We start from the raw sequence: 12,626 nt of genomic DNA, 5'->3' as shown, positions 1-12,626 counted from the left end.
AGCCAATGTCAAGCATGTCGGCCCGGATGTTATCGGTCCAGCGCTTTAATGTCTTCCACGTAGTCGTATTCCAGCCGGGTCTAATTGGAGTCCTGCCTTCTCATTATGTGACCATACCAATGGGGACGAGCTTCCCTTACTTATTCCACAATTGGAGTAACGCCAAATATGCCGTAGGTCTGCATTTTTCGCGTGTCACAACGAGCCAGTCCTAGAGTCCATCGAATCATCTTCATCTCCGTGGAATGAAGAGGTGCTCATGTCCTTTCCTCAATGGGCGGCATTCTGCTTCTGGGCGTACCACGGTGCTGTCAATCTTTGTTTTTACGTAGATGCTGAGGCATCTTTTCATCGCAGAGGACTCTGCTTAAGCCAAGATGCGTTGCTCGGATATCAGAAGTGGTATCGAAATTTGAGGTGCAAAGGACCCTCGGTGTTTAAAATGCATGGTCTTCTGCAGATCGTGATCGTGTAATTCTGATCGTACCACTGGTTTACACTAAACGAACAAAAAGTCCGATTTGGACGTAGAAAGTGATGATCAAGCGCCAGCATCTACTAAGTTTGGTGTCTACTTTGAGATTTCCATCCTGTTTCTTGTAATCAGGATAAGTATGGAGAACGGAGAAAGAACCGGGCGAGTTGGTCGTGCGGTTAGGGGCGCACAGCTGTGAGCTTTCATCCAGGAGATAGTGAGTTCGAACCCCACTGTCGGCAGCCCTGAAGGTGGTTTTACGTGGTTTCCTATTTTCACACCAGACAAATGCTGGGGCTGTACCTTAGTGAAGGCCACGGCCACTTCCTTCCCATTCCTAGGTCTTTCCTGTCCCATCGTCATCGTAAGACCTATCTGTGTCGGTGCGACGTAAAGCAAATAGCAAAAAATGGAGAAGAGATGTGGAAAGCTCAGAACGTTTCTTCACTGGAAGATTAACGATCAATTACAAGCTGTTTTACGTCGCACCGACGCAGATAAGTCTTATGGTGACGATGGGGCAGGAAAGGGCTAGGAATGGGAAGGAAGCGGCCGTGGCCATAATTAAGGTACAGCCCCAGCATTTGGCTGGTGTGAAAATGAGAAACCATGGAAAACCATATTCAGGGCTGCCGACAGTGGGGTTCGAACTAACTATCTCCCGAATACAAACCGATAGTTACGTGACTTGCTCGGTAGGAAATATCACAATATGGAAAATAAGTTGAAATCGAAGAGGACACATTGGGGTAAATATTCGTTTATAGGAAAAGGATTTGCATAATTTTTGAAAGGAGTGTTTTTGAGCTTCCGTGGGTCAGACGGCAGCGCGTCGGCCTCTCACCGCTGGATACCGTGGTTCAAATCCCGGTCACTCCATGTGAGATTTGTGCTTCACAAACAGGTGGCGGGACAGGTTTTTCTCCGCGTACTCCGGTTTTCCCTGTCATCTTTCATTCCGGCAACACTCTCCATTCTCATTTCATAGCATCTATCAGTCATTAATAAATCACTTTGGGAGTAGCGACCCCATCGTACTAATAGCCTATATACGCTTCATTCAGTACATCCCTTACCCGGCCAATGACTGGAAAACAGGTTGTAGGTTTTCATTTTCATCAAAGGAGTGTTCGATCAACTTCCTAACTTCTTTGAAATTATTTAAGAAAGGACTAGGTAAACAAATTATAGCTACGCGATTCTAAAAAGTACTGTAGCTCCCGTGTGACCGTATCGAGACTGGATAGAGCCTTGTCGCACTGTAACGTGGTCTTCAATGTTGATGTGAGCTGTCTGATTGCAGTACAGGCTTTTACTGATATTTTCTTCTTTTCTACGGCAATAGTGAAACCGGCGGCAGCCAGGAGGACATTCTCTCATAATACAAATATGTTATGACGAATGATCTTGGGCCGGTGCCGTGGTGTAGGGGTAGCGTGCTTGCCTCTCACCCGGAGGCCCCGGGTTCGATTCACGGACAGGTCAGGGATTTTTACCTGGACCTGAGGGCTGGTTCGAGGTCCACTCAGCTTACGTGATTACAATTGAGGAGCTATCTGATAGTGAGATAGCGGCCCCGTTCTAGAAAGCCAAGAATAACGGCCGAGAGGATTCGTCGTGCGGACACCTCATAATCTGCAGGCCTTCCGGCTGAGCAGCGGTCGCTTGGTAGGTCAAGGCTGTAGTGCCATGGGGCTTGTTTTTGTTTTGAATGAACTTGGAGTACGTTGACAGTCATGCATTTATGAGTTACAGGTTTCAAACTCCGGTTTTCGTGATATTAAACTTCGTTGTATTTCATTGCCTAGCTATGAGCTACTCACGTGTACGGAATTAACACTAACGTGATATTTTTTTTAAATTTTGGTTTTCGGTCTTAACGAGTATTTAGCCAGCTACAATTTTGTATGTTCTCTGATTATTAATTATGAATTCACAATGTTTTGTATGTTTCTGATAATTAATTATGAATCGACTTTGATGAATTGAACTTATACATTTAAGACGAACAGAAACAAATCCCCGACCTGGCCGGAAATCGAACCTGGGACCTCGGTGACCAAAAGCCAGCAGGCTAAGAATTTAGCAATGGAGCCGGACTAAAGTGATTTGCTGCATTCCAAGTTGACAGTCATGCATTTGTGACCTACGCACTGTTGATAATGCCTCTGTGCAAACGTTTTCTGCTCCAGAACCGATATAACGGAAATTGATTCTTGGAAATTATACCAGAACATCAAAATTGTCCGCCTCTGTGGTGTAGTGGTTAGCGTGATTAGCTGCCACCCCCGGAGGCCCGGGTTCGATTCCCGGCTCTGCCACGAAATTTGAAAAGTGGTACGAGGGCTGGAACGGGGTCCACTCAGCCTCGGGAGGTCAACTGAGTAGAGGTGGGTTCGATTCCCACCTCAGCCATCCTCGAAGTGGTTTTCCGTGGTTTCCCACTTCTCCTCCAGGCGAATGCCGGGATGGTACCTAACTTAAGGCCACGGCCGCTTCCTTCCCTCTTCCTTGCCTATCCCTTCCAATCTTCCCATCCCTCCACAAGGCCCCTGTTCAGCATAGCAGGTGAGGCCGCCTGGGCGAGGTACTGGTCATACTCCCCAGTTGTATCCCCGACCAAGAGTCTGAAGCTCCAGGACACTGCCCTTGAGGCGGTAGAGGTGGGATCCCTCGCTAAGTCCGAGGGAAAAACCGAACCTGGAGGGTAAACGGATGATGATGATGATGATGATGATGACATCAAAATTTCTACGTCGAGCGCTTATAAACTGATGCAAATAAATGAACAGAAGTTATTCAAAATCTCGTACAACATTCGTAAATGGACTGCCGCGACAAGGAAATGATCTGCAGATGATTGTTGTGAACTGTATATGATTAGCGTCATTATTTTTGCGTGGACAGAAAAGCAACACTGTGGTAACCATGGCAACCGGAGTTCGTCATTTTCTTTCTCGCCATATTACCGTCTGCCTTCTATATACAGTAGGTACAAATGGTGCCATGGAAACTGCCTTTAACTGGCGTTGTCTGGCTCCATGGCTAAATCGTTAGCGTGCTGGCCTTTGGTCACAAGGGCTGGGTTTATGTGTCGTCTGCATCATCATTTCATCATCACGAAGCGCAGGTCGCCTAAGGGAGTCAAATGAAAAGACGTGCACCTCGGGAGCCGAACTTGTCCTCGGACACTCCCGGCAATACGCCATTTCATTTAAACTGGCGTTTCGTCTAGGTGACAGCAAAGCCCCTTACACGCGGTAACGCCAGCGAAGGCAGCGCAATTTTTACGAATATTTATGGTCATAACATTGTGTGCTAAATCAGCTGCCATATTGTTGCATGTAGTTCATGATCCTACATCGGAACTCTTATCTCCCCTGCGGGTAGAGTGAAAGTGTGAATTATATGTACCCCTGCATGTTGTAAGAGGCTACTAAGAGGGGAACTACCAAACAATCTCTACTCGGTCTCTCGTCTTCTAAGCAAAAAGACATGCCCATGATTCTATGCTTTTTCGTGTAGCTGAGTGGTCGGAAACAACGTGAATCGAGTGTATTAGTTAGAACGTTGGTCATACCGCGAAGTAATTTGAAAAAAAGATACGTCGATATCTCACACCATTGTTATTTTATCAGCTGTTGAAATTAGCCAATCAGATCACTTCGCGGGCAAATTCAAATGGGCTTTGGAAGGCGGTGTTGCCAGATCTGCACGTAGCTTGGTCGGACTTGAGAGCCATATTGAGGAATGAACATCAAACACTAACACACCGTGGGTTTCAGCCACTTGCTATGGGCCCAGCCTATCAGCAGGGTGGTCCTTGTTCAAGTCTCTCCCCTGGAGGAGTTTATTTCTATTGGCGCTCTCAAGCCGGTCATAAGCCACATGCAGATTTAGCAACATCGCCTCGCAAAGCCCATCTGCAGTCCTCTCCGAAGCAATCTGATTGGCTAACTACACCAGATGAATAAATGACAACAGCGCGAGATACCGACGCATATTTTTCAAATTACTTATCAGTGTGATCAACCCCCTAACACTCATGTACCCGCTTCACGTTGTTTCCGATCGCCCTGTAAAAGTCTGTTCGACATACATGTGATGTCGGCATGTAAAAGATGTCTGCTGACACATTTGGTGTTTACCCGGCAAAATGAATTTAAACTCAGTCTTAAATCGCCCAAGAGACGCCGCTTTTCTAGCATTCGGTTACGTGAAACAAAACATCATAATTGACGCGTAGTCAACGTAACTGGCATCGAATTACAAACGCCTGGCAATGATAGCCGAGTTCATGCGATTATTATTATTATTATTATTATTATTATTATTATTATTATTATTATTATTATTATTATTATTATTATTAATGAAGATTACGAAATATGATAGGAGGCCTTACATTTCACTTCCCGTCAGGGTGCCCAAGAAGGTGTTGTTCTGTCCTGGTCAATATCAATATGTGGGCGTCAGATGGAATACAAGGCTACCTTTTTGAGGGAAATGTTGTCTTACTGTGTTCTGCAGTGTGCTGTAAACAGTAGAGCCATGTGCTGTGAGTGTTGACATAGCAGCGTGTACTTATCTTGTTATTACATGTATATCTTGCAGGGAATATCTAAAATCAACATACAAGATGAAAACGAAGATACATTGTGCTGAGAGTTCAGGTAACATCATCAGTTAAGCCAACTCCACCATAGCGCTTCATGATAAATAGCTTGTGGTTGTGATTATTGTTCTATGTGACAAAAACAGAGATCATCGGACTCTCTGAACGTAAAATGATCGATGAGGGGAGGGGGTGAGCAAAGTCTGAGCAAAGTGAAGAGTCATAAGATTGTGAACATCAAGGACTCCTTGCTCCTCGGGAACACGGTACTGTTGAAGTATAAGGGCACAAATATCCATCAAGGAAGGTTGGACAAGAGAAACGACTGAGAGAAGCCTGCCACAAGGGAGTGAGAGAAATGGATGAGTGGCTTGGCTCGCGTTACTGTCATCTTGCATTCAGGAGATTGTGGGTTCGAACCCCAATGTCGGCAGCCCTGGCTTCCCATTTTCACACCAGGCAAATGTTCGGGCTATACCTTAATTAAAGTCGCCGTAACTTCCTTTCCATTCCTAATCCTTTCCTATTCCACCATCGCCGTAAGTTCTATATGTGTCGGTGCGACGTAAAGCAAAAAAAAAAAAAAAAAAAAAAAAAAAAAGCGAGATTCAGTTAGCTTGACTTTTCATGGATATTGTTATTTCGATTCTCTACTACTACTTCTCGTTATTATTATTATTATTATTATTATTATTATTATTATTATTATTTCTGGTGACAACTTTTAGCCTGATGAAACTCGTATAAGATAGTGAGGCAGATGGTATTAGCTGTCGAGGCGTAGGGAGTTCTTCATTTTCAAGCCCTACGGGACCTTTGTCTTTCTTTCGCCAATGCCTTCATTTTTCGAAGTGCCGGGTCCGTTCCATTTTTCCCTCTGATAAATGTTAATAGAAGATAGCTGTACATTAATCACCACCACCACTACGAGCACCTCGTGGTTGCCTTGTAATCTCTATCTCCTCGTGTAGTTCTACGATTCCCCCCCTTCCCTCATTCTTTTTGGTACTCGTTCTTCCAAGCTCGTGAGTAAATTAGCTACACGACACGGCTGTACAAGTGTAAGCTTGCACTTGGTAGGTGGTAGGCTCGAACCACGCCAGTATGCTTTGCCATGGCCGGGAAAATATCTGAACACCCCTGAAAACAGGTGCGGTATATAATGTTCTTCGTACATCCCACCAACTACTCCGTGGATGGTTTTAGGAGACGCCGAGTGCCGGACTTGTGATCAGGGATGGTTTACCACTTACGTACCGTAAGCAGAGATTAAAAGGGGAATCTCAGGACGCTTCGGAGCGCTTCCACTTGACTTTCAGAACACCTATACGACCTTCGTTGGTCAACTATCGTTCTGTTACCTACTCCGAAAATATTAGGTTTACGAGACCTACCTTTAACTTCATTCCTCAATGTATCAGGTCACCCTACTCCCCACCCCCTATTGACAAGTGTTACGAGGGGTTGTTTGTGTACTTGTATACTCAAAAAAGGACCCACTTTCCAGTTTGCGAAAATCAAATGATCATAAATATATCTCCCGATCATGACCATCTATCAATGACTGCTAATTACAGATGCGAATCAGCCATAAGACATAGCCTATACGGTTGCTAGATAACATTGTCTGACCACCCATCCATATCTTACATCACTGCCTGCACGGTTGCTAGGTAACGTTGTCTGGCCATCCATCCATATCTTACATTACAGCCTACACGGCTGCTAGGTAACGTTGTCTGACCACCCATCCATATCTTACATTACAGCCTACGCGGTTGCTAAGTGACGCTGTCTGACGATCCTTCCATACCCTACATCACAGCCTGAACGGCTGCTAGGTAACGTTGTCTGACCATCCATCCATACCTTACATCACAGCCTGCACGGTTGCTAGGTAACGTTGTCTGGCCATCCATCCATATCTTACATCACAGCCTGCACGGTTGCTATGGTTACATTTCTGTCACACATTTTGTCGCGTCACGTTACAGAAATTTTCGGATGACGCCCAGCCATAAAACATCTTTATGTTAAAAAATCAAAGGTCTGAGGTTTACTTTGATTAAAGCCACGGTCAAAACCTTTCAAGTTTTAACCCTTACGTGTGCCAACCTAATCGAAAACCCGCCTGTGTTAATGAGAAATTTAGCACCCATCGTCCCAATATCTCCCGCGTGTCTTCTTTGTATGACGCTCAAGGGCACCACTAGCCTGGGTGCCGCAGTGGTGTGAAACACGTCAGCGAAACAATGTTTCACAGAAGACTGTCTTAATTTTTCGCGGAAGGACACCGGGGAATATGAGACGCCCAGTGGTGACTACTAACAATCCTTTCTTGGAAAGGTAATCACTTAACATGAGAGGAATGCCATTCAAAATACATCTGCTTGTAACTTGCATTCCAATAACTCGACAGATTTGCTTGGTCCTTGTCCTTCTGTCTTGCCAGATGAACCCGGGTAACCTTCACATTTCTGGCAGAATACACATTACCTGAGAGTTCCAAATTAATTGAATGCAACAGCAGGGAGGACGTTTGCAATACAGCATCCGTAACAAACCAGTCTACACTCAAAGCGGCCACGCTACAGCATTTTGTTCAAAAATTCTCTCTCATCAGTGTGGACACAAGATACTTTACATAAGTTCTTTTTAATGCAATTTTATTTCAAGAATCATTGCAAAGGGAACAAAGACCAATTATAACAGAAATATTATATGGGAAAGGAGAAGAAGAGTTCATAATAAAACAGACAGTATATTAGTCTAGGAACGATAATTTCGAAGTGAATTCTAAGTATAATTTCTGAGGAGGGGTCGGTGTCTACTTCATTCTTTTCCGACAGGTTCTGGATTTGTTACCCATTTCAAGCCCGACAACATTTTTTTAAAACATTAATCGAACAAGGCGACTGATGACCACAAGATCGTTAGCCCCGAATATAACAGAGCAACAAGTGAATTGAATATGCCTCCACAACATGCGCTAAACACAGGGCGTGTACAACAAGTGATGTTCAAGTTATTCTGAATGAAGCTTTGTATTGTTTGGCTACAACCTTCCGAGGCTGAGAAAACCGCGAAGCAATGCATTTAAATTCAATGAATAATAATAATAACAATAATAATAATAATAATAATAATAATAATAATAATAATAATAATAATAATAATAATAATACATCATCATACCGAGCAAGGGGCTTCACGCTTTGGGTCATGTAGCTATCAGCTTGCATTCGGGATATAATGGATTCGAACTCCACTGTCGGCATCGCTGAAGGTGGTTTTCCGTGGTCTCACATTTTTTACACCGGGCAATTGCCGGGGCTTTACATTGCTTTTGGTCACGGTAGTTTCCTTAGAACTCTTAGCCATTTCCTATCCCATCGTCCCGATAATGCCCATCAGTATTGGTGGGACGTAAAGCAAATTGTGCTTAAAAAGTTAAAATAATAATAATAATAATAATAATAATAATAATAATAATAATAATAATAATAATAATAATAATAATAATAATAATGATGTTATTGGTCGTATGTCCCACCGAGTAATCTTATGGTATCCGAAGACTACAAAGAGCGGAAATTTTGTCCCGTATAGTTCTTTTAGGTGCCGGCAAGAGGCTGAATTGTCGGAGGAACTTCAGTGTACTAAGCATCCCTCTAACCCTCGATTAGCAAGTAGCACTTTAGTTCTTTCTAATTATTCGACACCTCTTAATTAATGAAATACAAACTTCAATTATTGTCTCTTACAATCACCTGTTGCCCCCTTGACTTCCACGGTCGACTATACATAAATTCTGCTAATTATCTCACCCTGCTTCATTCGCATCGTGTGAGCCAACCACCGCAGCCGGTTAGTACGCATGTCTTCGTACAAAGATTTAATTTATAAATTGTTACGAGCAACGACCAGACTTTGTTTCTAAATATTCGCATCATAACGTACATGTTTTAACAGACTGAGATGGCTGGGCTCAGTCGCTCAGAATTTTTCTATGAAGGAAAAGCGATCTCTAGAAACTATGAGTAAATATGGATATTAGTTAAAATATTAGAGTTATTAACCTTTAACTTCATCTTAAGAAGAAAGAAAATGTTGCCTTTCTGAGCAATAACGTGGGGAGTTCGATTCTAGCTCAGCCCGGTGGTATTTTAAGGCCTTCTTCGGCCGGCACATTTACCGGCAAATAAAATAATTGCTACAGGACAACATTTTCAGCACATCGATGTCTTCCAGGAAAGAAATCCATTAGCAAAAGGCACGAGACCTACACTGTTGGGTGGAATTCGACCCCCGAGGACGTATCAAAACTTTTCTTACCGAGCTCGATAGCTGCAGTCGCTTAAGTGCGGCCAGTATCCAGTATTCGGGAGATAGTAGGTTCGAACCCCACTGTCGGCAGCCCTGAAAATGGTTTTCCGTGGTTTCCCATTTTCACACCAGGCAAATGCTGGGGCCGTACCTTAATTAAGGCCACGGCCGCTTCCTTCCCACTCCTAGCCCTTCCCTGTCCCATCGTCGCCATAAGACCTATCTGTGTCGGTGCGACGTTAAGCAACTAGCAAAAAGGAAAAAAAAAACTTTTCTGTTGAAAAATCTCAGATGCATTGACCGGGATTCAAAACTGCTACCACCTTGTTGAGAAGCTACTGACATCGCCACTCGGCTGTCATGCTCCTCTAAATCAAATTACATTATTATGAAACTGGCTGCTCTACCCGTTTTTGACGGGTTAGTTTTGTACACTTTCAGCAGTAGCAGTGGACATTTTCAGGTCAATATAAAATAAAACATAGTTATGTGACAATTCCCTCTGAGAATGTTTGTGAAAAATTGCATGAAATTGTATTAGACATTATGTCGTTTCGGAAGGCGGACAGACAAGCAGACATTTAATTTTATATCTAGAGATATCAGAGACTGAAGAAAGAAACGTGACACGAATCACGTGCTAGGAGTAAGGAAATAAAACAGAACTGCACTGTACCTTTGATCTCGGCAATGTGGGTGTCGTACTCCGATCGACTTCTCACGTACTCGAGACGTGCTGCCATGTTCTGGAAGCTCTGGGTTCGATACTCGGAGTACCACTCGAGGGAACCATGTTTGGGGCCAGTTTCCCACTCCCCGGAGCCTGTTCCGGACAGCTGTTCTCTGGAGGGTGTTCGTCTGAGAGATTCTTCGGACGGGAAGCGGCCGGCGAGGGACGTGATGGAGGATGACTTGGACACCCCATTGGCGGAGGGCTGGCTAACTGTGTGGTAGGCCGAGTCGTCCTGGAGCAGACGTTCCTCTGAGGGGGTCCTACTGGCGCTGCCCTCAGAGGCAGGTCCAGGGGCGGCATATTCTCTGACGGAACGGTGGACTGTGATACGCTCAAACTTGACCACTTTAGCCCCTGAGCCGTAGAGGTCACCCTCTTCTTCCATCCGCTCGACGGTCTCCTCGAAGGACTCACTACCACTGCCGCTGGCCACACTGCGGGGTGAAGTGACTGGGGTGGAACGCAACTTCACTTGCTCCAGTTTGGCAGGAGATTCTGCCCTTCTCTTCCTCTGTTCCTCCTGGAGTCTCCGCTCGATCTCCGCCACATCCACCAACCCTGGCCCGGCTTCATCGCCCCGACGTCGACCTTCTCCTCCGCTCCACACTTGCTCGTAGAAAGACACGCGGTCTTTAAGTTTCCGAGAGCCGGTGCCCGACTCATCTGGGGGCGGCGTCTCCATGTCTCATTACAGAAAGTTATCTCTTGCTTTGCGCGCACTACGAAGGAAAGCTTGATTCACACTGAACGCAACTTGCCGGGCCGCCTCGTCTCGCTGTCCCTGTCGGCTAGGCTACCCGCACGGTCACGTGACTCCACATGCGCGCAAGCCCAGGCGATGGCATGCTGCTGGCTTGTTGTCACTTCGGCAGACAGACCGCGCTCATTGTTTGGCAAAGTATAAAATATTTCGAAAAAAAATATCTCTCTAGATTTTGATATCTACTGAAGTGTTAATTTTTTGTAATAACGCCTTGTCTTTATCAATAAAGTATAATGCGTATTAGAACTATGGTTGTCTTCCTCCGTAGCGTATCGGTCAGCATTATTAGCTGTCGTTCCCGGGGGCCCGGATTCGATTCCCAGTACTGACAGAAATTTAATAACGGTCATTGGGGGTGTGCCTAAAATGAGCTGCAGCATCTCAAGACGACACGAATTACGTTACTTACACCTATGGTTGTGACTCTATCGTAGAATGCCATAGGGCCGAAAATTGCAGACATTGAAAGCGTTGAAAATCCACATCCTGTTTCCAGTCATTCGAATGGGTCAGGAATGGAATGAGTGAAGCCCTGTCTAGCGGCGAGGATAGGAATTGTGCCGGCTGCTGAAGCCTGTGCCACTCCTCTGGAGCACTGATTAATGACTAACAGATGAAATTAAATTATATTGGAGTAAGTTGCTGAAATGAAAGATGACGCAGAAAATCGAGTACCCGGAGAAAAACCTGTCCCACCTCCACTTTGTCCAGCACAAATCTCACATGGAGTGACCGGGATTTGGAACCACGGGACTCAGCAGTCAGAGGTCGGCACGCTGTCCCCTGAGCCACGGAGCTCTACTGAAAGTGTCATAAAGCGTAATTTATAAATAAATATAATCTGCAAAGGAAATGCCCATTCAAACATTTAGTTGGAGTTTGAATTGCATAGAGTAATTTTGACAAGGACGATCGAAGGAAGCGGCTGTGGCCTTAAATTAGATATAATCCGCGCATTTGATTGGAGAAGTGGGAAAACCACTTCGAGGTGGCTGAGGTGGAAATCGAACCCCTCTGTACTTAGTTGACTTCCCCCGAGGCTGAGTGAACCCCGTTCCAGCCCTCGTACCACGTTTCAAATTTCGAACCGGGGTCTCCGGGGGGTGGCAGCTAATCACACTAACCACTACACCACAGAGACGGACTTTGACCGATGTGGACTAGTCACCTCTCAGGACATGAAACAAATTTTTTGGTGAATAACTATGAGTCTGAACGGAATTATTGACTTAGAAAATGTACTGTAAGGGTATAAATAAATTATGACTGTCATTGTTCAAATCCATCAATGTTACATTATTCTGTGAACATGCCATGGTGTGAGAATGCAATGTCTGTGGTGAGAGAGTGTTTTCAGCTCTGTACTGTCTACATACGTCTTCGGACGTGTACGACAGGTGGTGGCAGACTGAATATTGAAGCAGGAAGACGGACTTTCGAACTGGTTTCTTCTCAACCACCTTAAAATGTACTTCAGCTATTGATTTTCGACATTTGGTTATTTAACAAAAAATATCCGCTTTGGTGTCTTCTATCATCCCTTGAAGTTCAAGTGCTTAATTTCCTACATTCTGTATTTAATTTATATGCAGGGTGATCGGAGACAACGTGGAGCCGGTATATGAGTGTTACAGGGTTGGTAATACTGATAGGTATTTTGAAATTACATATCTCACGCCGTTGTTTTTCTATCAGCTGCTGAAGTTAGCCAATC

General features: G+C 44.6%; 1 protein-coding gene across 1 annotated transcript in view; it reads right to left on the bottom strand.

The window, feature by feature from the left end:
• The window catches only part of Msp300 (Muscle-specific protein 300 kDa), a 589,230-nt gene extending 577,911 nt beyond the window's left edge, over positions 1-11,319 (bottom strand). The window contains exon 1 of the mRNA XM_068229229.1: positions 10,093-11,319. Coding sequence (XP_068085330.1) covers positions 10,093-10,831 — 739 coding nt within the window. The 5' untranslated portion in view covers positions 10,832-11,319. The remainder of the gene's footprint in view (positions 1-10,092) is intronic.
• Positions 11,320-12,626: the final 1,307 nt, after the last annotated feature.

The sequence above is a fragment of the Anabrus simplex genome, chromosome 9, assembly GCF_040414725.1.
Source record: "Anabrus simplex isolate iqAnaSimp1 chromosome 9, ASM4041472v1, whole genome shotgun sequence".
NCBI classification, from domain to species: domain Eukaryota; kingdom Metazoa; phylum Arthropoda; class Insecta; order Orthoptera; family Tettigoniidae; genus Anabrus; species Anabrus simplex.
The sequence above is the reverse complement of the archived record's forward strand: the minus strand, read 5'-3'. Positions and strand labels throughout refer to the sequence as shown.